The sequence below is a fragment of the Sinohyriopsis cumingii genome, unplaced genomic scaffold (assembly GCF_028554795.1).
Source record: "Sinohyriopsis cumingii isolate HCF-2022 unplaced genomic scaffold, ASM2855479v2 utg000695l, whole genome shotgun sequence".
In the NCBI taxonomy this organism is placed as follows: domain Eukaryota; kingdom Metazoa; phylum Mollusca; class Bivalvia; order Unionida; family Unionidae; genus Sinohyriopsis; species Sinohyriopsis cumingii.
Window position 1 is genome coordinate 6057145 of NW_028315924.1, and position 26346 is coordinate 6083490.

At 34.7% G+C, this 26346-nt stretch overlaps 1 protein-coding gene across 1 annotated transcript; it reads right to left on the minus strand.

Annotated features, from left to right (window-relative positions):
* Positions 1–783: 783 nt before the first annotated feature.
* On the minus strand, positions 784–24673 carry LOC149773316 (neuronal growth regulator 1-like). Its single transcript, XM_089946476.1, has 3 exons — positions 24422–24673; positions 10780–11043; positions 784–872 (listed from the first exon to the last, which is right to left on the minus strand). The coding sequence occupies exons 1-3, from the start codon at positions 24618–24620 to the stop codon at positions 784–786; spliced, it is 552 nt and encodes a 183-aa protein (XP_089802602.1). The 5' UTR covers positions 24621–24673.
* Between the last annotated feature and the right edge of the window lie 1673 nt (positions 24674–26346).

Here is a 26346-nt window from a genome sequence, read left to right on the forward strand (position 1 = left end):
ACATTCTGGAGCAATTAAATGGCTCAACTTAAAGAAAGATATGTTAAAGAAAGATATGAAATTAATTTCATCAATATTAAGAGACATTTCATGAATGAAAAGAGAAAACTGATATGGCTAAATCTCAACAATAAATTTTGCTCTTATTTATTTGCAAATATTGGTAAACTGATTTAAAACAATACTGTCTCAAAGTCTCACCACAAGTAATCTGCTAACAATAAAACCATTATTTAAAAAATACAGCAGACATAATAGTAATGGCACCTTCTTACAATAACAGAACATGAATGAAACCCATACAGTAATGTCAAATTTGTTCTTGAAAGGAATGAATTTTCATTCAGTGAAATATTGCACAGGCAAAAACTTTTGCCGAATTAATATTTGTACAGTGGACGAAGTAATAAAAATATCTGACTTTTTCTTTTACTTGTATTGTGATCTTAACCATACAGAATTTTGCATTAAAGTCACAATCTGTTCCAAATGTTCTTTCTTGAGTTACATCATTTCAACAGTACTTACAGTCAAAGGTTCAGCTTGGCGACCGAGGTGTGGATCAGGCTGAGGTATTTCAATGGCATAATCCTGTGCCAACACCATTTGATCCATTTCATTAGGTTCCAGTGTTGAGTTTCCAGTATCTTCTACTTTTTCTTTTCTTTTCTTTCTATAAGGTCCTCTCCTTGCTCTTTTGAAATTTAGGGTAACCATTGTGTCCAATTACACACAAGGTAGCTATTCTGTTATACTGGCCAGTAATTACCACACATGTCCATACTAGACTACACCAAACTGAAGCAACTTGATAGGGGATGAAGCCACAGCAGTTATGTTCCCCCCCAGACTGAGGTCAGAGTGTGAGGCCACTTTAAGGAGTTACATTAATTCTTGAAAAAACAATTATATTTATAAAGATATTGAAAGTACTCTATCATTACCTCAAAGACAATTTTACACTGAATACATTTCACAAGATTGAGTAAAAAGTTGAGTAGCAGTGAATCCATTCTACAATAAAAGTTTGTTTAAAAATACTCAAGACCCCTCAGGAGGACTCTATGAATCCCATAATGCATCAATAGTTCAAAATTTGAAATCGTCACTGTAAATTTAACTCTGGCAGTCTAAGACTAGCATTTTCCAAATATATGCAATGTTTGCTTGTATTTACTTTCATGAAGATAAAACCTTTAGTGTTGTATCAAAAAGCAATCCTTCTCTCAAAATGAAGACTGATTTCACTATAAAAGGAGAAGTGGAGATGAAATGGGGTTGCAAGTTCTTCAGTGGAGTTATAGTAAAAATATGTGGTACGTAAAACCCTATGTAAACTTTGCATATAATCAATCTATTCAGTGGTTGTCATTGACTTCTAGTTACATCTTAGGTTTCTTTTTGTGCTTAATTATCATGAATAGTAATTATGGCATGAAGATAAAACAACTGTGTACTTTGCAGATATGCAAGCAAATACATTCTTAAGTATTGTACATTATGAGAATTTATATAACACCTGTCTGACCATTTAGGTTAACAACCATTTTAAGCTGATTAAAGAAAATTTCATTGTGGGAAATTGTTGACTGAGAAGCTTAGAACTTTAAGAACCAAGTAAGATAAATTTTAATCAAAATACCCTTGTGGTGCTTGTTAAATATCAGATTACAGTCAGACCAGTGCAATGGTGCTTTACCAATAATTTGCCACTGCTGCATGGGTGCTGAGACAATTATTACTCGTTATGCATGTACATATTTTTGCCACTTTTCTTTAAATGTGTCATATTTATAGAAAAAAAAATCATTAAAATCATTTCTTGGTAAAATATGCCCATACTCAAGGTCTGGTTTATGCCAATGTTTAACGCCTGTAATTTTGAGTTTGCTTTACGCCTGTACTTCTGTATGGTTTACATCTGTAATATTACTCTGATATGTTTTAAGCCTGTGATTTATACCTGTCCTTGAATATGTTTTATGCCTGTGATTTATACCTGTCCTTGAATATGTTTTACGCCTGTGATTTATACCTGTCCTTGAATATGTTGTATGCCTGTGATTTATACCTGTCCTTGAATATGTTTTACGCCTGTGATTTATACCTGTCCTTGAATATGTTTTACGCCTGTGATTTATACCTGTCCTTGAATATGTTTTATGCCTGTGATTTATACCTGTCCTTGAATATGTTTTATGCCTGTGATTTATACCTGTCCTTGAATATGTTTTACGCCTGTGATTTATGCTTATAATACACCTTATTACATTTAGGTATTTGAAAACAGGTGTACTAATTTAAATAATTTGCCTCTGTGTGCACCTAAAGTACGCTAGTATTATTCCAGAGATACACTAGTATTACGCCATTTTCATTTACCATGTTTACCATATATTGTGGGACACTTTATTTCTCGGAACACAATAAAATAATTATTAAAGCAATTTTCTGTGCACTGTATGTTCTGGGATACACCATTGTTTTCAAGTTGTAAGTTCTGGGAAACCTTTTAAATCATTCAAAAATTACATGTCAGAAAATGCATCAAACTTCATTTTTATTAAAAATTAAACTCTGTACTTGTGATCCATTGCAGCATCACCTCATCAAATGAACCCTTCTCCTGCATACTTATGATCCATCCTTCTATTTCATTAATATTGTTAGCTCCCTCATACTGTGAAAATTTTAACATTGGAGGCAACACATCTCCAACTGTGAAGCTAGTTTCTTTGTATCTGCACTAGGCATGGAATTTTCACGTTTAACCCCCTTCTTATCTACAGTCTGCCCATGAATGAGATCAAAGTACACTTAAGTTATATCCATGTTAATGATCCTATTGATAGTGAAATCATTTTCTCTTCTGGCCTTGACAAACTCATTTGATGATTGTATTTTCTCCTCCAAGTCTAAGAGATGCTGGGTAATAGGTTACTTTTACAATTTATTTTCAAAATACCCATAATACTGGTAAAAAGAAACAAAAGTTAGCTTCCCTATCTTGGTCAACTTTGCATGTATGTATGTATGTATATATATATATATATATATATATATATATATATATATATATATATATATATATCATGACTCTATGATCTTAAAATAAGTTTTAAAAAAAAGAGTGAGAAGCAACCAGATTTGTAAAATTCAACAAAATAATCTCCCTACAGTACTGTGAAATAAATCTCAAATAATACAGTATTGTAACATAAATCCCTTATAATTATATCATTTCTAAAACAAATCCTAATATTTAAAGTTCTTAATAAACTTCAGTGACATTCCAAATAAATCCAATGCTATAAGTGCTGATGTGCCTGTGGAGGCCTGTGTTGTAGTGACCGGCCAACAGTCTTTTGTTGAATCACAATACAATCAAAGAATATATCCTTATTTGAATTGCACCATGAATCCAAGTCTCTATAATTCCAAGAATGTTATGTATGAAAGAATCCAAAGTCAGCATCCGGAGTTGGCTCACTTTGTAATAAAATAGCTATGTGCTTGAAATTCCTTTGGTAAGTTCAAACAATGAGTTTACTGCTTGCTAAAATTTGTGTTTATTCACCTCCCAGTCTCCTATTTGTTTGCCATCTGTATTATAACTGATACAAATGGGCAATGATGTCTGCTGGGTAAATAGTATACACAACAATAACTTGCTTTAATAACACTTATTGTAACCGATGCTTGCAAAATATTTTGTTGGTTGCATTCACAGTGAATGTATTTTCAAATAATGACTTTTATTTTGCAAGATACTGTCATTTAGTTAACCAGGATACATTACAACCTTGGTACATGTACTTTGCACCTTACACCATGTCATGTATGAATGGCAAGTGTCTTCAGTCAATTGGTTGATATCTCTCTGTCTCTCCTTCAAATTTACAATTTTGTTGGATACAGTTTTCAGTCTAGTAACATATTTAAACCTTCATTATCATCATCATCATCAGTCCCATAGTCTGGAAGACCGCTGGGGCACTGCACAAGACCTAACAACCAGCTTCCTCCATTCCTCTCGATTTTCTTTCACAGTGAGTCGCTCAACGTCAAGCCTGTCCACTCTCAAGTGGTATCTCCCCACCTCTTTCTTTGCCTGCTTCACTTTCTTTTTCCTTGTACAGTGCCTTGTAGGATTGTCTTGCCAAGTACTGGTGATCGTGAGATATGCCCATATCACTGCAGTTTCAGTTTTTTCATTATGATCAGGAGGTCATCGTGAGGCCCAATAGCTTGTCTTATCCTTTGCCGTATTTCATCATTGGTGATATGGTCTTTGTATGTGATGCTGAGTATCTTTAGGAAACATCTCATCTCTGTAGCCTGTATCCTTTTCTCCATGTCTGCTGTTATGGTCCATGATTCAGAGGCATATAGAAATATGGAGATCACCAGTGAGTGCATCAGTCTGAATTTTGAGCTGAGTGAGATGTTCTTCCCTTTCCAGATGGGCTTCAGTTTTGTCAGCGCTGCTGTTGTCTGTGCAATCCTGGAGAGTATTTCAGGCTTTGATCCTTCATCTGCTACAGTTGCCTCCAAATACCTGAAGCTGTGGACTGTTTCTAGCTTTGTACCTTGGACCCTGTGTGTAATTCTAAGATTCTTGGGGGATTTAATTTGCAATACCATTAACTTCCTTTTTTTTAACATTTTCACTTATATTATAAGGAAATAAATTATTTGTTGAATTTTACAAAACTTGTTGCTTCTCACTCTTATATATTACTTACTTTAAGACCTTAGAGTCATAATGCATCATAACATGTCTTCTAGCAAAAACCCCATGGCAATATTACTTTTTTATTCACAATGTACATCAACTGGACTTTCACTGACAAAAGTTACATGTGTTTAACTTTACCTATATTGAAGGAATTTATTGCACTGAGTGACTCTAAACAGGTAGTCGGACATAATTATATGATTATTTAATCTGATGTTAAATAATGGTTCTTGACGTAAAACTCTACTACTATTACTGCATGAACTGCACTTTAATTCCTGAAAGAACTTGAAATTCATCTTCCAACTCAATCTGTCACTCATTTGAAACTACTGTGTTTTGGTAATTATTCAAATTTAAATAAGACAAGTGTTGCAAATGTTTAATGTATCAATACATACATTATAATTACAATCCAGGAATAGAGAGTCAAACAGATTTTGTGACAACTTATTATGTTTCTGAATTGATGGTAGATATCTGAACAGCAGTTCTCTGCATCTACCTACATGTATTTTGACAACCCACTTGCCAAACTTGGTACAATGCTTTCAAATATAATTAAATTACATCAAAGTGGCTTTAGGGAAAAAATGTTCTTCAAGTTTTCTCAATTTCAATGGCAGACTGGTATGATTTGTGTGAATTTAGAAGAAATTGATATTAAAATTATGTCTATTAAATGTGTTGCAGATCCACTGAAGAATTTGTAAGAATAGGCTATTTACCGTATATACTCACGCATAAGCCGAATAATTTACGAAAAAATATAGGCCTGTAAGAAAGGGGGGGTCGGTTTATCCATGGGACATCGTTTAAACTTGACAGTTTTTAGGTATTTTTGTTGACTACTGTAATGGCTGTAAATCGTGGACATGAAACAGTAATTTTTTCCATGTCCTAAGACAATGGCATGTCAAAAAAGTAACTTTCAGTGACACGACAATATTAAACTGTTATAAAGTACTATGATCGATTTTTGTTATTATTTTGCACGTGTATATTTTCTGATTTCTCCAACATGAAATTAAATAAAGGTAAATACAGACTTCATTATTCGTGGGCTGCTTGAGTTTACCAGGGAAACCATGCTGAACTATAATGTACAGTACTTACACAGTGTAAAGCGTGCACAGCTTCACTTAAATCCTTACTTATTCCAAACATATTATATGCAGATTTTGCTTTATTCATTGTTTCGACCAAATTGCATTCTTCCAGATAACATTTCAACCAGTCCTTAATAGCTGTTTCATTTATGTTGTATCAGGTGCAAACGAGGTACTCATTTTCAATGATATAAATGATCCTATAAATTGAGTAATATTTTTAAAAAGGTACGCATGTTTAATTGTATAAGGTACATAAATATCATAATTTACATGTTCACGAAGAGTGGTAATAATAAAGGTAATAATTCTCATATAGATCAACTAAGATCAACAGCAATCAATTTTAGTTTTGTGTTTTAGCTGAACAAACATCATAACTTTCCACACAATGGAAAGCTTGAAACTTTGGCATCTCCTATGTTGATAGTCGGTGAAACTGTATTTCGTTTTGCAACAGCAGTACAGGCCAGTTAATCATTAAAACCCTGAAACTGTCTTGTGATAAGAGGGAATTTTGAGTGGTAACTATATCAGTACATTGATGTGTAATTGCCCTTTATTCCATAATATTAGCATGATTACCATAGTTTTGAAAAATGGGTTGTAAGGCATACCTATGGTTCATTCAAAAGCTAAGTAGGGAGACTGAATTAAAAAAAGGAGATTGGGACCTAAAATCGGGAGGATATTCATGGCATTTTTAAGACCCTGTTTTCACTAAATTTTGATCAATCTTCCTGGTCCAATAAGCATCAAATTTGCAAAAAGACTCGCTGTTTCTCCCTGTGACATGCCCTATTTTCCCCCAGGATGTACCCTATTTTCATATTCTGGTCAGCTGTGGTCAAACTGCACAATAGCTAAAGATTAGTCTTAAATAAACAAGCAAGAAAGCCAATGCGACTAATTAAAAGTTAATCCTTATACATGCAACTATTCTGTGAAAATGATTGGCCCTACCACTGTAATTCAAAGAAATCACGTTCTACACTATTGTGTGTTATGCAAGCACCAGCAAATAATTGGCAAATAAAGGATTCCTAATTATGTTGAACGAAAGGTACCAAAATAGCCAGCCTCATGGTACCATACATGTGGCTACTATTATCCCCTCTTTGTATATCCGACCTTATCCCTTTATTGTCAACTCGTAAAGCATTTAATTTTTTTAGTTTATTATAAAACATGTATTCTGAATTAGTTTTTTGAGGACACATTTGCTGCATGCTATGTATTTACATTCCTTCACTCAATTTGATGATGGTAATTAAAATTGGTATATACCATATAAAAACGCCAAGTGTTCACTCGTGTAAGTTTCTTTTGTGGGAATGGTGCTATAGCATATGGAGTTAACAGCATTCGTAGTGATCATTCTTGGGATTGAAATTAATTGTGGATGATTTTATTGTTGTGGATTACTTTTTTGTTCTGGTTAATTTTTGTACTTTTGTAGTAGTGTAGATGTAAAAAAAATTCATTACTTTATGTGAATAACGTTTAAACTTAACATTCTATTTAGTTAAGAAGCGAATTCTTTATAGTAAAGTAATTATTTCGTCATAACAATAATTCACAGGTGATACAACAGAACACAGGACTTTTTTCTTTAGAATAAATGAAAATCAAAGACATAATTTAATAATCGGGAGTACTTTGCAAAAATCAAAAGATATTATGAAATCGGGAGGTAGGCGTGGAGCGATCTAAAAAATCAGGATGTTTTTTTCCCCTCCTGATGTGAAAGTTGACAGGTATGGTGTAAGGTCGTTTACATCAAAGCAAACTACAACTCACCTTTTACGGTATTAGCATCGAACCGTATTGTTTGTTCATTGTGTTATCATACTGGGATTACATTTTAATGCATTAGGTATTTACAATTTCAAAGCAAAGTAAAAACATAACTACTGGTACACTGATATAAAATTTCAAATGAAATCATACATAAACAAACAATAATCAAGTCAAAAGGGAGAGGCAGTGTTACAGCAACTCACGATTACTAAATTCTTGTCATCATTCAATCAAATTATACACAAATCTAAATTAGGCACAAACAATAATAACACAGAAAATTAAATAAATGACTTTTCAAACAAGTTATGAAGATATTGATGATGTTTTAGATACTTGGAGAGATCTGTTCATCAGTATATCGAACAAGCATGCCCCTTTAAAAACACACAGGATAAAGAAAGACGACCAGCCAGGCTGGATCTCCCAAGAAATTTTAGAAGCAACAAAGCAAAGAGACCAACTAAAATCAGTAGGAAATCAAACTGAATAAAGAGTTAGGAGGAATACAGTTAATAAAATGATACATCAAGCCAAACAAGCACACAATAAAATAGTGCTTGATGAAAACCAAAATAATCCCAAAGCTATCTCGAAAGTGTTTACAGGGTTTGATGCAGGCAAATGTAAGAGTAAAGGTGAAATTCTATCCCTCAATCATGAGGCATATAAATTGCTGAAAAACTTAAAGAATCCAGACCTTCATCTGATCATCTGGAACTAAAACATTTTTGTGCTAAAAAACTACCAAACAATATAAAGTATGAAATTCCTGAAATGAGTCCAGAATTTGTGTTGAAATATATTTAAAAACATGGATGACTGTAAAGCTACAGGACTTGATATGATTGGACCAAGGCTACTAAAGGTAGCTGCACCTGCAATTGTAGAGAGTATAGCTTTCATTTGCAATGAAAATAGTAGGTCTAATGAATTTCCACGAACATGGAAAACTGTAAAGGTTATGCCATTGCATAAAGCAGGAACAAAAGATGATGTTAATAACTACAGACCCATCTCTATCCTTCCTTGTCTCTCCAAATTACTAGAAAAACATGTACACGATTCTTTTCTCAACTATTTGAACACTTACAATGTTATTCATGATAATCAGTCTGGCTTTTGCCAGAATCATTCCTGTGAAAATGCACTTGTATCTTTGATTGATAAATGGATGAAAGCATTAGATAAAGGAGAAATGGTAGACACTATTATGGTTGATTTTCATAAAGCTTTTGATCTTGTAGACCATGACATTTTGCTAAAAACTAAAAATCTATCAATGCAGTGAAAACTCCCTAAACTGTTTTTTTTTCTTACTTAACTGATAGAGTGCAAAAAGTATTTTTAAATGGTCAACTTTCTGAAAGTAAAAATATTAGTTGTGGAGTACCACAAGGCTATATCCTTGGGCCTCTGTTATTCATTCTATTTATCAATGATTTACCTCTTAAGATTGGAACTTCAATTTCTTACATTGACCTCTGTGCAGATGATACTACACTGTCTGAGATTGGTAAAACCAAACAGTACTTGAAAATAACTTACAAGATGCTTTCAACAGACTTCAAGTATGGTGCAGGGAAAACAGTATGATCATAACTACAGAAACAACGAAAGCCCTGCTAGTTACAACACAACAAAAATGAGCAAGGCTAGATAGCGACAAACTCCAGGTTCTATTTGACAACGTGAGCCTCAATATGACCTCTCAGGATAGAATTCTTGGTGTATTCATAGATAACAATCTTACCTGGTCTATTCACATTAAACATGTTTCAAAAATGTTAAACATATTTCAAAAAAGGTAAATTCTTATCTTTGGCTACTGAGGAAAATCAAAACATACATTCCTCTTCAGCATAGGGTCATCTTTTATAAAAGTTATATTCAGCCATATCTGGACTACTGTAATGTAATTTGGGGTAGTACCTCTAATTCAAACATAACAACACTTTTAAGACTCCAAAATAGGGCTTGCCATTTATTTCTAGATCAAAGTAAGGACAATTTTCAGGATGCAATGAATAATATAAAGGTTTTAACAATACTGGAAAGAATAATTCTGAGAAAGGCCAAATTGATGTATAAAGTATCCAGAAAAGACATTCCTGTCTATCTAAGCAATATCTTTCACCAAAGAGATGCTGATGACATTCCAAATTTAAGGTCCATACAAAGAAAAAATTACATTATACCAAGGCCGTAGAAGGAATTGTTTAAATAAATGTTTTCAATATACTGGTCCACTGGTATGGAACAACATTCCCAGTGACATAAGGCAGGCTCCTAGCATTTCATCTTTTCACAATCAATGCCTTAAATGGATGAAATCTTTAGAAAATTGAACAGTTCTAGTACAAAAAATGCCGCCTGCTTTTCTGTAATTTTACATCATTTTCATAGCGTAATTTTTCAATGCAGGCTTATATTTTATGTTTTGTATATGTTTATGTTTTCACAGATGCCTGTGCATGTGTTCCAGGCTTGATACTCTGAATTTTAAAATTACTTAATTATTTAGAGTCAAGCCAGATTCTTCACATCAAGTTGTATTTATTGTATATATTGTACATAACATATAGAAGGCCTCAAGTTAGATTAGTTCTGTAAGTAATTGAGTTACCTTCTCTAAATAAAGTCTTTATGATTATTACTGTTATTATTATTATTATAGAATTTACCTCATGCATCTTGAGATGTCTCAGAGTTGTAAGTTGGCTTATGTGGGGGTCATGCACTTTTCAGTCTTTATACCTGTTCAGATTGGGGGTTGGCTAATATGCGAACAGGCTTATGCACTAGTATATATGGTAAGAGTTTACAGCTGCCTCATGCAAAACAGACAAGTATTAATGTATTAATGCAAACAATATCCTTGTACAATTTGGTGAAAAAATCTGTCAAGTGTTGTTTGAGAAAAAATCAAAGATAGAAAATGTGATGAGATGAAGATGAATGAAGAGGCACAAATAAAAGAAACAGCTTTTTGATCCAGTGAGTTGTTCTTGGTGGTTGCAATAAGCATCCATTTTCAGTCTTTTTGAATATTGCTTCAAAGTATAATCAAACAAAATTGCCAGAGCAAACTGGCATAACAAATTTTGGGGGAATTGGCATACATATACTTACGTTCCACAATTACTCTGGTTGATTGTTCTCTCTGTAGTAGAACACGATTATAATTTGTGCTGGTGCTGCTGGCCACACAAGTATAGGATCCTGTGCTGTTTCTTAGTATGCTAGGAATATGAAGAATATTGCTAGTGGGATTCCTGTCCTTCCATTGTACAACGGGCTGGGGGTTTCCTGATGCCATGCAAGTCACTGTCAGATTGCTCCCCTCCTTAATCATCAATGGCTGTACTGAAGGGTTCAGAGCAATAATAGGCCTGTCTGTTAATGAAAAGTCAACATGGCTTGAAATTTGATTTAATCATAGTTATAAGGTGTTTTTAAATTGAGTGCTAGAAACTCATTCAAGCAATTGTAACAATCAGGCACACTAAACGCTCTTGTTAGAAACCAAATAAGCATGCTTCAATTCAGTCGAAAGTGGTTAAAATGTGTATCACATATGGCTTAAATACCTCAAAAGGTTTCCACCAGACCAGGAAACAAAAAAGGTGTAATTTCTTTTTCTTCATTATTTTCAGTGAAACATGAAAAATACTCAAAATAGTCAATTCCATCTTATTAAATGGCCTTTAACTTCTTGTTTGAATTATGTACCAATATTAGCAGAGATATCTCAACAAAAAATGTTAGTGGAAGCACTGCTTGGCTGGTAATGTATTAAAAACCATCCAATTCAACACAATGAGACAAAGCTAAATGAAACATAACAGCACAAAAAGGATTAGATGGATATCAAAATGCCAAAAGACTTGTGGTGAACATGTTGAGCACCTAAGACATCTGACAACTGAATGAAATACAAAAGCATTTATTTTTCTTCTTTTGGATGGCTGGTATAGTCATCAATTTAGAATAAGTAACTATGGGTAATACCTGATTTACCAAATCTTGGAAGGTCACAAAGGCATCAGTTTTCTTTGATACAAACTACATATGCTGAAAAATGTTTTAGTGAAAATATATCCACCACTTCAAGATGTGTAGTAAATTAAGTATGGTTGACATTAATCATCATTGGTCTGCAACAATTTCATTTAGTACAAACTAGATATTGTAACATTCTTTCAGTGAAAACCTCATCCACATAACTTAATAATCAGCACTGAGTTTTGTTAAATCTATAAGTAAGTGTAGCTGTTATTGGGAGGCTTTATCATAACAGAGTTATCTTTCTTGTATAATTAAAGGTATTAAATGATATAACAAACCACAGATATGTGAAGCTTTCTACAGGTATATTTAATTAATTATCTGATAGATGGCAAGAACACATTCTGAATGATTAATGAAGACATAATAAAATGTGAATGCATACAAATATATGAAGGAGTATGTATGTATTCATTTCAATCCACTGCCAAATTTCCTTGATCAAAAGCCATTTCACAGAATCAAATACTTTATACTAATCATCTCCCTCTGCTTACATGCTAAGATATTGTTCCTGCTGAGGGAGAGTCAGTATTATATTGCTGATAAATATTTACAACTTATTCCTTGTGTGCTTATTTTATGCATTTCCTATTTCAATAAACGATACATAAATAAATAGGTTACTGCATTGTATGGGGAAATATAAACAAGTTTTTCTGTGCGATACTGCATGATCTTGGGAGTACAGTATTAGTCGGAAAAAATGAGTTCATATCTTCCCATAAAAATGCAGCAACCTTTTTATTATATCAGGTAAAACCTGTTATAACGTAATGCTCAGGGTTCAAAGAATAACATCGTATCATAAGCAGGATCACATTAAAACATGTTGAAAAACTTCCCCATAGAAAATGTGCATTGAAATTTCAATGTCATCAGTTTTAACTAACCTCTTGATCATATATTGTTTATTTTGTTCACCAGGTTTCATCAGACATCAAATATACTCATTAACAAGTATAACACTGCAGTCTGTTTTAGAAAATTGTGGAAGTTACGACTGGCCAACAAATGCTGTTGTCCGTCTAACAGATTTATCCAAAGAATTTGTGTTATGCACCAATGCGTGTGACACAGGTGTGATACAGGTCTTGGAGCAGTCTTACTACAGGAATATGAGGGGATACTTTTTCCTGTCACATAAGGCAGTCGGAAACTGTCTGCAGCTAAGAAGAACTACTCCGTATTGGAGAGGGAATGCCTTGGAATCATGTTCAGTATATTATGGTTCGAGTGATATTTGTATGGGTCGAAGTTTGTATCAGAGACCAACCATCAGCCACTCGTATATCTCACACAAGTGAAGCTAACAAATGGACGCCTGATGAGGTGGTCACTGTTCTTACAGCAGTACTGAATGCAGATCAGATATATTAAGGGCACAGAAAATGTCTGTGCAGATATCATGAGTAGGATTGCCAAAAATGTTAAGTTGGACCAGCAGAATCATCAAATATTGTTCTGTATATTCATGTCCATAGTTAGTGTGTAGCCTCATTAGGATTTCATTCTATTGATATCATGTGTAAATACATATATTTGCATGAAGGAGCAAACTTTCTGTTAATAAAATCCCGATTTTATTCTCCAGCATGGTGGTGACACGTTTTGTGAGAAAATTTGCTAACAATTCCTGTCTCATGTTTACAAATGTCTTCTGATAGAATTCATAATTCAAAGTACTTTGGGTGATGTTAATCTGTGTTAAATAATATTACGACTTTAGACCAGTTCTGAAACAAAGAAACCACCTGTCCGTGCCTTAGCCTTTGTTCACAAGCAAGTTCACTTTTAATTCAAAGAGAATGTTGTCATCAGTCATTGATGTCACTGGTCAGCTTAAGCTTAGAGACTGGAAAACCTGACATTATAACATATCAGTGTTACTATTCCAGACGGTTTTCAAAGAGACCACCGGTATCCAATCAGAACTAAGATAGTCAAATTTTGGACCGATTTTTCATGCAGGTACACATACTGTTACATTCCTTTTGGAGGGATCAGTACAGTTTTGGATTTGCCTAAAGAAACATCATGTACTCTGAGAGCAAATTGGGCACTCATAAAAGAGCAGAAAAAGGGAGTTCAAGGAACATTGGACAAGATTTGGAACAAAGGCTTTAATGGAAGATTTTCGGGTGGGATATAACACCACCCAATGATTAGCGACAGGAGAAGACATGGAGAGCAAGGGAGAATAGGAAGTTTTTGTGAAGGAGCAGGGCCAGGAGAATATTAGGCAGTTGTGTGAAGGTGAAGGGTGGGAGAATGGATACAATGGTACCGGAAGTAACGAAAAGGAGGAAGTTGCAGACAAGTAACATAGAAGGGACAAGGCAAGGAAACACTCTCACCTTTAAGTTCACAATATGAAATAACTGGCAGTTTGAATAGTTCTTGTATTAACTGAAAGCAACTGCACTGAAAAAAATTGTCCTGTAATTGTTGAATACCGTGATATAGTGTATTAAATTGTTATATGTCACCTAGACCATCAGCTTTGCTTACTGGGGGCTCGGAGCTTTTTAATCTTTAAATTGTCTGCCATCTCCAGTGTTAGTAATAATTCTGTAGGGGACACGTGACAGTCACTTAAAAGTACAAGGTATAGTGGGGAAAAAAGACCAGATTAAGTTGTCTTCCTGGGAAAATAATATACTTGTTTTAAGCTTCAATATAACCAAATTAAATGCTATTGCCAGAATGATAATCTATTTCACTATCAAGGCTACAATAAACATTATGACATAGAGAGCAGGGGGAGATCTTGTTGTATAAATTAGGGAAGATGTAAATGCAGAAAAGCAACTTGACTTGGAGTCACATGAAATTGAGAGTATTTGAGTGGAAATTTCTCAGAATAAAGCAAAATATGTCCTAGTTGGTTTCATTTATATGCCACCTTCTTCCAAAGCAATTTAAAATGACAACTTTTTGAAACAAATGGAAAATGTTCTTGCACTGGAGAAAGAAACATATATACAACTCAGTGCAAATAGGGACTTACTTAATATTCAAATAAGGAACAACTGGATGGAATTTATTGAATCATTAGGCCTTGTCCAGCTGGTAAATGAGCCTACAAGGGTAACAGACAAATCAAGCGCTCTTATTGACCAAATTTATACTAACCTACCAAACAATGTGGCATATGCTAATGTTCTGAATGTTGGTCTTAGTGACCAATGTCCTACTTTTCTCATAAGTAACATAAAATGCAAGAAATAGGAAAAATACACTAAAAACTATTACTTACAGATCGTTTAAAATTTTTAATAAACAACAATTTCTAGATGACCTATATAAAGTTCCATGGAATACATTCCAAAATTTTGATGAAAAATGAAGCTCTGATGGTGTGGACTAATTTCTTTATGGACGTAGTCTCTAAGCATGCAACACTGAAAGAACATCAAGTAAAGAATGAAATCCAACCTAACTGGCTTACTAATGAAATCCTAGATGCCATAAAAAACACAAGATCAATTCAAGGCTGTAGGAAATCATGCACAATATAAAGTATGGAGAAATAAAATAACAAGGACAATCCTACCCACTTATATTGACATCACTTATGTCAACAAGCCGCCTATTTTGAAAAAGAAGCAAAGTCCCGTCCTTGGCCTACTATTACTACCAAAATTGTCATGCTTATGTCGAAGTTGAGATAAAAAAAATAAATGTACATGTCGACAGAAGCCCTTGTTCCCAGCCTGAACAACTCCTTTGTTTTCTAATCATTTTTGTCAACAAGCTGCCAGTTCCGACACATACTTTGTTCAACAATTAGTTGATCTTGCCATCAGGCTTTGATTTTCCCACCTAATCATTTATGTTGGCAAGCAGCCAGTTCTGACATGTACTTTATTCAACAATTAGTTGTCCTTGCTGTCAGGCTTTAATGTCATGGTCAGATAAAGAAACAGACTTTTGTTTGGTCCTATAAAGTTGGCCTCTCACGGCGACTTGAATAAAAGTAATGAATCTGATCGATTCTTGCATTTTCCAAAGTGATCGGTGATTAAAATAAGTTTATTGTGCTGTGAAAGTTTCCTTTTTAACTTTATTTACGTTTATGATGGCTACCAACGGCAGTGTAAAACGCAGATTAAATTTACTGTCTCTGGGAACTAAATATCTGGCTGTTAAGAAAGTTGAGGGTGGAGCATCTCACAAAGATGTCTGTGAATATTTTTCTCTTAAACATAATACCCTGTCAGGATGGATGAAAGCTGTTGAGTCTATAAAGAAAGACTATGTTGAAGGTAACTGTGCTCCCCAAAGGAAGAAGCAGAAGACTGCTAAATTTGAAGAAATGGAGGAGGCCACAGCAAAATGATTCAATGAAACCCACATCGCACATACCAGCTAATCCATAGATCGTGATATGAACATCAAAAAAGCGAAAGAATTTGTGAAAACATTTAGTGTGGAGAACTTTGTTGCAACAAGTGGTTGGTTCAATCACTTTAACACATTAACCCCTAGAGCTTTTTGTCATTTCTGCCTGAAAATCGAGTAGGAAACAAATTTTGAAAGCTATTTCTGAATAGACTCGAAAACACCAAATCCCAAGTCATCTTTCAATAACATACTGCCTAGTTGTGTTAGAAATATCATTTTTCATTGGCTATCTGACTCGCACATGAGCAGAAGGGTAAAAGTTGGAGGATTTTTTTTTTTTTTTTTTTGCTAAACGGAGCCATTTTTGTATCAAGACCACTCTTTAATCCAAATGCCCATCTTATCCTACTTTTTGCAAAGGCTCATCTGTCTGCAGTTCATACCGGATTGCAACTAGATATTTCAGATTATTTGGTATCATTGTAGAGCTACATCTGTCTACCTTTCTATAGTACCACCCACTATAGTAACTATGACACTATAGAGCTCGGCAGTAGGCTACTACCTCCTGCCCCATTAAGTCGTCACTAGGGGTTAATGTATTAAAGTTCGTCATAACATAGGATACAAAAGGATTTGTGGAGAAGCCAACTCAGGAGACACATCACAGCTTGATGGATGGAAAGCCCAAATTAAAGATATATTGTAGAATTATAAGTCTGAGGATATATACAATGCAGTTGAAATAGCTTTATTCTTTAAGTGTACTCCAGACAAGACATACTGCATCAAAGGTCAACCATGTGTTGGTGGGAAACAGCCTAAAGACCGCATCTCTGTTCTAGTCACATCGAACATGACTGGCAATGATAAAATGCCACTTCTAGTTGCTGGCAAGTCTAAGAAGCCTCGCTGCTTTAAAAATGTGCACCATCTTCCTGTGGATTATTATGCGAACATAAAAGCTTGGATGACATCGGACATTTTTATGGAGTGGATAAGGAAACTTGACAGAAAAATGAGAGTGCAAGGAAGAAAATTGCCTTGTTTGTAGATAATTGTTCTGCACACCCATGATCTCCAACATGTCCTACTAATTTTTCTTCCACCCAATACCACGCCACTCATACAGCCAATGGATAAGGAATCATCCAGAATCTAAAATTACATTATCGAAAACTTTTCGCCCACAAAAAGCTGGCTGTGATTGATCAGCAAAAATTTAAGGAAGATTTGCTTGGGGCTCTGTACAACTTGAGGAAAGTTTGGGGATTAGCGATGCCAGAGACCATATAGAACTGCTTTATGCACGCTTTCTTTCCTGAAAACAAGGAATTTCATGGTTTCTCCCATTAGATATCACACATAGTCTTGAAGAAGATGGCTTATATGAAGGTAATGGAATTCCAATGGATGAGTTTGTTCAGATGGCTATTGAAACGGATGACAAGGAACAATGCCAAGCAGCTCTAGCTGATAATGACATTACTGATGCCATAAAAATGGATTACGTTTCAGAAGATGGAAGACAACATAACTGATACTGATGCTAACGAAGAATTGAAAATACTACCTTTGCCATGTGTTTCATGCAGAGGCTTTTTCAATGTGCTATGGTTTAACAAGCTGATTGCACAATCAATCTCATTGGTAATATCGGAAGAAGTGCATGGTCACTTGGAAAAGTTGCAGCATCTTCTCCAGAGAGAACAACTGTCAAGGCTCAAACAAAAGAAGCTTGCATGAAGTTCAGAAATTAAATTAAATTAAATTTTATTGTAATTTTGTGCATTGATTATGCTATAGATAATAATCTCAATTACATGTATATTTATGTCATTAAAATCTTTTACTGCTACATGTATTTGTATTTTGAGAGAATTCTGTCACAGGATAAAGCCGGGTTGGGACTGGATTAGGGAAGACACCAAAAGCAACTGCGTTTACAAGATGTTTATTTATAAACGCAATTTAAATATAACAAATCTGACACCATTATAATCAAAAGATAAGGAAAATTATAAAGTTCCTAACATAGAACTATCAACAATTAACTCAACGAAGAAAACAAAACTCCACATTAACTTAACGAATGGAATTTCAAAACAAATGTGAATTCCTATCACTGATCAACAAAATAAAAGTGACCTACACCTCAATATAAAAAGTCTTGAAGGTATTGTTCAAATAACAATTTACAAAAGAATGTAATTATGAATTGTTCAAATAACGATTTAGAAAAGAATGTAATTATGTATTGTTCAAATAACAATTTAGAAAAGAATGTAATTATGTATCATTCAAATAACGATTAAGAAAAGCGTGTAAATTACTAACCTATTGTTCATAAAACGATATTGAAAAGCAGTGCAAATTACGAACCTATCGATCGTAAAACTATATTGAAACAGAAATGAATGAAATGATGAAACCTATCAATCGTTCACACAACGGCATTGCAATACGAATGAACAACATTATAAACCCATCTATCTTTCACACAACGGCATTGCAATAGGAATGAACATAAACCTATCGATCGTTCACACAACGGCATTACAATGGGAATGAACAACATTATAAACCTATCGATCGTTCACACAACGGCATTGCAATAAGAATTAATAACATTATAAACCCATCAATCGCTCACACAACGGCACTGCAATAGGAATTAACATAAACCTATTGATTGTTCATATAACGATATTTTCATATAACGATATGAATGAATAAAACTTTGCCTATCGATCGTTCACATAACGATATAGCAATATGTGTAATTATTCGCCTATTGATCGTTCACATAACGATATAGCAATACATGTAATTACTCGCCTATCGATCGTTCACATAACGATACAGCAATATGTGCAATTACTCACCTATCGATCATTCACATAACGATATAGCAATACGTGTAATTACTCGCCTATCGATCGTTCACATAATGATATAACAATACATGTAATTACTCGCCTATCGATCGTTCACATAATGATATAGCAATACGTGTAATTACTCGCCTATCAATCGTTCACATAACGACATAGCAATACATATAATTATGAAGGTATCGGTCTTTCATACAACTTCTTAATAGGGATGAATGACATTATGAACCTATCGATCGTTCATATAACGAAAGTAATGAATGGAATGATGAACCTATCGATCGTTCACACAATGATAGTAATGAATGGATTGATGAACCTATTGATCGTTCATATAACGACATAGCAATAGGGATGAATGACATTATGAACCTATTGATCGTTCATATAACGATATAACAATAGGAATGAATGACATTATGAACCTATCGATCGTTCATATAACGATATAATAGGAACGAATGACATAAACCTATTGATCATTCATATAACAACATAGCAATAGGGATGAATGACAAATGCAATTGTGGAAATAACATGGAACACTACAACTATCTTGGCGCCCATTTGACGACAAAGATGTTAACTCCGGTTCTACGCGCTCTAGTAAATGGCCAGAGAAGCACCCACGCACGGTCCGCTCCTCTCAGTCTGCTGAAGGATCCCTCACATCACAGACCCATTGGTCATTAAGATCTGGTCCCTCACACCGAGGAAACCAGTCCCCTCTTCAGAGCCAACGTCACCAAACACAGCACATACATCACAGTAACCCCCACAGAGTTCTGTGACTCCACATCAAACGATGTACAAGGCATGGCAGGCATGTGTAAATCAGCTCTTCAGCTGGCAACTCCACATCAAACGATGTACACGGCATGGCATTTAGGCAGCTCTACAGCTGGAGATTTGCTCCTGTAAAAGGGTGAGCGTCCTGACAAGACTTGGCGTAATGTGATGTTTTTCGAGAATTTGCTCTGTAAGTACACTAGCTGTGACAGATGCGCAGCTAGGTACTTAGTTTCCCTGCTGCAAGCCATTTGTTCGTGCAGCATGGTCTGAGTTTCGCCCAGGATTTCGAAATAACTAAGCCAAAAAAATAAACCACCCTCGGGTGATGCTGTACGCGGCAACAAAACCCGAGTACATTTTTGACAACATATACATATTGATATAACTCCTACCCAATTCCGTGACAAATGCATAACTTGTTATCTCCGGGACGTATTTTAAATGTATACCACTTGAGCTGACGTTGTTACAATATTGTATTGTAAGAATCATTTTCTTTTAATACCTCATTAGCACGTGTCAATTTATACAATATTATGCCTTCACTAATCATATCAGCCACATATCTCTTGTTTGCTTTTATGTACTTTTCAGGATGACTTCTGTAACTAAATACATGTACTGTTGAAAACAACTTGATGACAGGTTTGCATTTCCCTGAGAATAGCCCCATCCCCTTGGTAGCCTCAATAAGATGGGAACTGACTGACCAAAATCTAGGCCAACTTAAGTATATGTACTTGAAGTATGTAAATAACAACTATGCAACCATGTGCTAATGCCGACATTGAATATTGTAAAGAATGTTTTTCATATCAGAATGTGACCGATGCAATATTTTATTGTGGATTTTATTACACAAAGGTAACCAAAATGTAATTTGTCAATATACAAGTGTATTTCACACTGGTTTTGTCTTCATGTACTCAAAATTTTCATTGTTTGTTTTCTCAAAGTGTAAATGCTACTTACTGATGACAGGTCACCCATTACTGATGACTTTAACTTGTATCTTTTATCAGACCATCCCCAACACTTATCTCGATATCCACCTATGTCAACAATATTTTCTCAGGCCTGAGGATATCGACATAAATGGGTAGGGCTGTATAATTAAAAAGGCTATAAAATTATATTATCAATTAATGCTTGAAAACAAAAAAGGAACTCAAATTGTTTGGTAAGTTTTCAGTGAACTCATTGTGGGAACACACCAGGATCAGATCATTAAAACTCACTCACTTCTGGTAAATTATACCATTATCACTGATGGCACTAACGTTGCCAATGTTTTGAATGACTTATTTTCCACCAACATTACCATAGAGTTAGAGGAACCAGTGACTGAGAACAACTTTAATGAACTGAAAAAAGTTCCGAAGTAGCAAAATCCCTAGGGATGTATGTTTCTCTATCCCATCAGTATCAGTAAACTTTGTTAAAAAGTGTCTCATTGAACTTGATAACAAGAAAGCTACAAGACTTTATCAGATTGGTACACAACTCATTAAAACTTCCTCAGCTATTTCACATAGCATAACATTCAAAATCAATCTAAGTACGGGTAAAATTCATTATAACATGATTTGTTGCAACGCGATTCCGCTTATAACATAATGACAGCATGGCTCCCATTTTATTATTTAAGGTGGCCTCGCTTTTTAACATCCTAAATACATGCTCATGGACAAGCTGATAATTTGTATCCCAGGCAGATTTTTAATCCCATCACTGTGTTTAATGTTGCCTTAACTTCCGAAATTTTCTAAAACATATTGTAGTGTTGTATTTGCTCAGCAAAATAAAGAAAAGCTATCAAGTTCAAATAATGTACAAGGTTTTTTAATACAGTCGGCACTGTGTAATGTTTGGAGGAAGTAAACACGGTGAACAAAACTAATGATAAATGATCAAGAGGTTAGTTGAAACTGATGACATTAAAATTTCAATGCACATTATCTCTGAGAAAGTTTTTCGAAACATTTTTTATGCGATCCCGATGTAATTCTTTGGACCCTGAGCACCGCATTATAACAGGTTTTACCTGTATTGCAACCTCATCTGTCCCCAAAATATGGAAAACTGCAAAAATAATGCCTATTCACAAATCTGGTTCTGAGGATCATGCTGATAACTACATACCAATCTCAATACTACTAAACTTGTCAAAATTGATTAAAAACATGTCCATGACTGTTCATGGAATATTTTATCAAACATTTGCTGTTACACCCTAACTAATCAGACTTTAGACAGAAACATTCATGTGAGGCTGCCTTTATCTTGCTGACTGATAAATGGCTTCAAGCACTTGATCAAGGTAGAATAAAAGAATAATGTACTTGCAGATTTCAGGAAAGCTTTTGACATGGTGGATCATGAAATCCTTTTGAAGAAACTGAACATTTACTAAAAGTGATAAAAGCACAGTTAGATGGTTTACTTCATATTTAAGTGAGAGAACACAACATATTTGTATAACTAATGTTGTGTCTGAACCTGGAAAATTTAGATATGGAGTACCACAAGGCTAAATTCTAGGTCATTAATATTTACATAATTTATTAATGACCTACCAATTTTACTAGGGGACTCCATTTCATCAACAGATCTGTGAGTAGATGATGTAACATCATCAGACATCCAAAACACAAACCATGAACTCAAAATTTCTTTACAGGATGCCCTATACTAACTGGAAAACTGGTGCACATGCAATGGCTTGGTGGTAAATACTGGTAAAACTAAAATGTTGCTTATCTCAACACGGCAAAAAAGGACAAATCTCGATAGTGATGAACTATGTCTGACATGAAGGATAAAAATTTGCAAATGGGCTCTCATGAGAGACTGCTTGGTGTTCTGGTAGGTAATAATGTATCATGGGCTGAACATACCAAATATATCAATATAAAACAGTTAATTCAAGTTTATGGCTTCTCAGTAGGATAAGACATTTTCTCCCTGAAAGGCACAGAATACTATTTTATAACAGTTACATACAGCCCTATTTAGACTACTGCAATACAGTATGAGGTAATTCAAATGATAAAAACATAGCAAAGCTAGAACATCTTCAAAAAAAAGCATTTGGGCTAATATCAATCCAAAAAGAAAGCACGGTAAATTTAGCTGGTAAGTTAAAAACTTTACCTATTAAGACCAAATCCGTTTGAGAAAGGCCAAATAAATGTGCATGCTACCCAATAATAGTGCTTGTGAATATTTATAATCACTATTCCAGTATAGGCTACCTGGCAATGCTCCCAACCTGTGATCCATGCCTACCAAACAGGATAAAATTTCCAAACCAAATAAGGAATTATTCAAAAAACGTTTCCAATACTCTGGAACTTTGCTCTGGAATAGTATTTCAGTTGAGATTAGAAATGCCCACTCTATTACCTTCTTCCAAACCCAATATATCCAGTGGCTTCAGAGATCTAGTTAAAATGAGAATGAAAATAATGATTTGTATTGATGAATGACTCAGAGCATCATTAAATATACTACTCATCTATTTTGTCACTAATTGCATATTACACATATATTGACTATGAGGCTTCAATATGTATAGGCGAGTATCCATCTGGTGAAAAGGAAAGAAGGTAAATATATCGTGTATATACGTGTACATGATACTACGTATAGGTATGCATGTGTGTGTATACATGTGTATTTGTATCTAAATAAGATCCTTTGTATGAGGGCCTCAAGATAGCTTAGTTCTTCAGCTATCTGTGTTACCCTCTTTAAATAAAATCATTATTATTATTGTTATTATTATTACTTATTACTCCTGACAATCATATATGCACAATCTTATTACGGGTATTACATTTGTCTTCATTCTCTCTTGTAGCAAAACTTGGGGTTTCTTGAGGAACTGTATGCATCTAATGCAGTTAGCAACTTCATATGACAAGCATCTGTGACTGAGAAAAAAGCGTTGTTCTTTTCTCTTGTTTCTGAAGATTTATTTGATGCCATATAGTTCCAGTAAGCTCTCGTTGGGTTTCATGTCAAATAAAGGGTCATAAATGAGTGCTGAATTCAAATGAAATATATGAAAACAACTGCAAAAATGTCTATCCTTTTGGAACCTCGGTGAGCAAAATATTTCATAAATTTCATTTGAAAAGAGCACTAATGAAAGATTCTGACTATTGCATAACAAACATTACTTATTTTATTCAACCAAGCCATAGAATATTTAGTGAAGTTGCTTTGAATTATATATGGATGCCTTGGTTGTTATACCTTTCCATTGCTTAAAATCATGTTATCTGAGATGTCATGATGTGTTACTGCATGTGTTCATATGGGTAGTAAATGTAGTCATGTGATAAAGCTTGAAAGAGATCACCCCTTGTACATTTTTAATGTTGTCAGCGCAAGATAATGGGAGAATTTTGTTCAAACAAGTCTCAAGGAACATTCTTACTAAGTCTGATGAAAATTAGCAATCGTTACATAAGAGAAGCTGAAGTAGCACATTAACAGAACAAGGAGAAAGGATATGATATAAGCTTACAAGACATACAGTATGGCAAGACAATACATTAAGCAAACTCAAGGATTTAAAATGATTAAATAAACATCTGTGCTGATAATAAATGGGTGAATTCATGTTAATACAGTATTAACAATGAAGGTATAAAATAAGATCTTACATTCCACATTAAGTGCTATTGTCGGTGACACTACCGTTAAACCCTTGATGTCTGTGAAGTTGTTCCGCACTTGACAGTACACAGGTTGTCCATGATCATAGGTGCTGAGATTTCTGAACAATAGGTTACTATCCATGTCCAATGTACCCCTAGAATTGTTCCACATTGCTGAAGCCTTTGGATTGCCGGAGTCTACCATTACACATTGCAGTGTACCAGTTTGGTTTTCTAGCCAAGGGAAATTACCTTGAAATGCTTGGACTAATGGTAAGGAGGGCTGGTCTGTACAGTATGAAAATAATTGAGAATAAATACATCATGCAAATAATCATGATCAAGTGAATTAAATATAAATCATTGGTCATAAAAGCAGATACAGCATTTCTTACAAAGGATGTTCAGTTTCTATGGAAACATGGTAACAAATACTTAGTAGTCATTTGTTTTTTGGGGCCACACGTGGCCGAGTGGTCTAAAGCACTCACCATTACGGATCGCTATCTCACCTCTGCATGGGTTTGAGTCTTGGATTTGGGGAATGTGGTTGTGTGAGAAAGCTTGCGTGTAGCTTCTCATGGGTCAGTGGTTCTTTCCGGGGTTTTCCTGGGTTATTCCTCCACCATTTAAACTGGCCGCCATGTATAGCCTATCTTGTGCTGAAAAATGGCATTAAACCCTACAACATTTGTTTTTCATTATAAACAAAATATTCAACTTTTGATTTCAAATCCATATCCCAATAACCAACATGCCTATTTCCTCGATATATTGCTCTGTAAATCAACATTAGGAGACACCTATATCAAGTTATTGAAAATTAAATAATTACACCTTGCAAGAATGAACAATTATTCCCCACAACAATGAATTAATTTATCATTCCTGTGTTTGGATTTTATATGTGCATGACAGTATAAGATAACTTGACATGTGAACTATAAGGAAACGAAGAATAGAAACCTTTCTGTAGCATAATAGGTTATGACTCATAAGCTTTTCAACCTTATCACAAGGTCTTCAGGGGGATGCTTTCTGGACTGAAGTCATGTGATCAACTAAATGCTGACCATCTGACAACACCCTTCTTTACAACAGCAGAAGTTCCAATCTGGAATCACGGTTCAGCACTAGCTCCACCTGCATGATTTCAATAGCTTCTCTTATTTTTCTCCTCAAGTTATGGCCCTCTCTACTGAGTACTTTGATGTTATCCCAAGAATTAGTATACCCTGATTCTTTGTAATGTTCACCAACTGCTGTCAGGGATTCTCTGCTCAAGTACAAGTGTTCTTTAACTCTTGTTTCAAGGCTTCTAGCAGTCTCCTCCATGTCATCTTTTCCACAATGATCACACTGGTATTTAAAGATGATTGAACACTTCTTATTCAAAGGAGTGGTCTTTGGGATTTACCAAGATTGAACAGATGGTGTTATAGGGTTTGTGGATCACATTAGCTCAATGCTTTCAGATGACTTTTTGTAATCTTTTGCCGAGTCCACCATGTATATTAAAGGGACCATGACATATTTGTCTCCTTTCTCCTTCAGATGTTTTTCTCTTCTGTTCTTTTTCAGGGAACATGAACATCTAGTCCTTCTAACCACTGACTCAAAAGCTTCCCTAATATGATCAACCACTGACACCTGGTCCTCCTTACCACCAACAATACTGTTCACCTGATGCAGCAGAGTTCTCACTACTGATCTCTTATGTTTAAGATGGTGGTCGAAACTGGAGTTCAGATACTGGTCTGTGTGGTAGGTTTGCGGTAAATGGTAACATTTGGTTCCCCTTCATTTAAAATGTGGACACAAGTATCCAAAAATGGCAACTTCCCATCCTCTTCCACTTCATAAGTGAACTGGATAATTTCTTGATGATAATGGAATTGATATTCTCTATGAATTCTTCAATACTGAATTCA

Excerpts from the sequence above, each read along its gene's own strand:
- LOC149773316 (XM_089946476.1), bottom strand. The coding sequence starts at position 24,620 with ATGGTAGACTCCGGCAATCCAAAGGCTTCAGCAATGTGGAACAATTCT. Across the intron at positions 11,044-24,421 it reads AATAGCACTTAATGTGGAAT|ACAGGCCTATTATTGCTCTG; the intron begins GTAAGATCTTAT and ends TTTCATTAACAG. Across the intron at positions 873-10,779 it reads AACCAGAGTAATTGTGGAAC|TGGCCTCACACTCTGACCTC; the intron begins GTAAGTATATGT and ends AACTCCTTAAAG.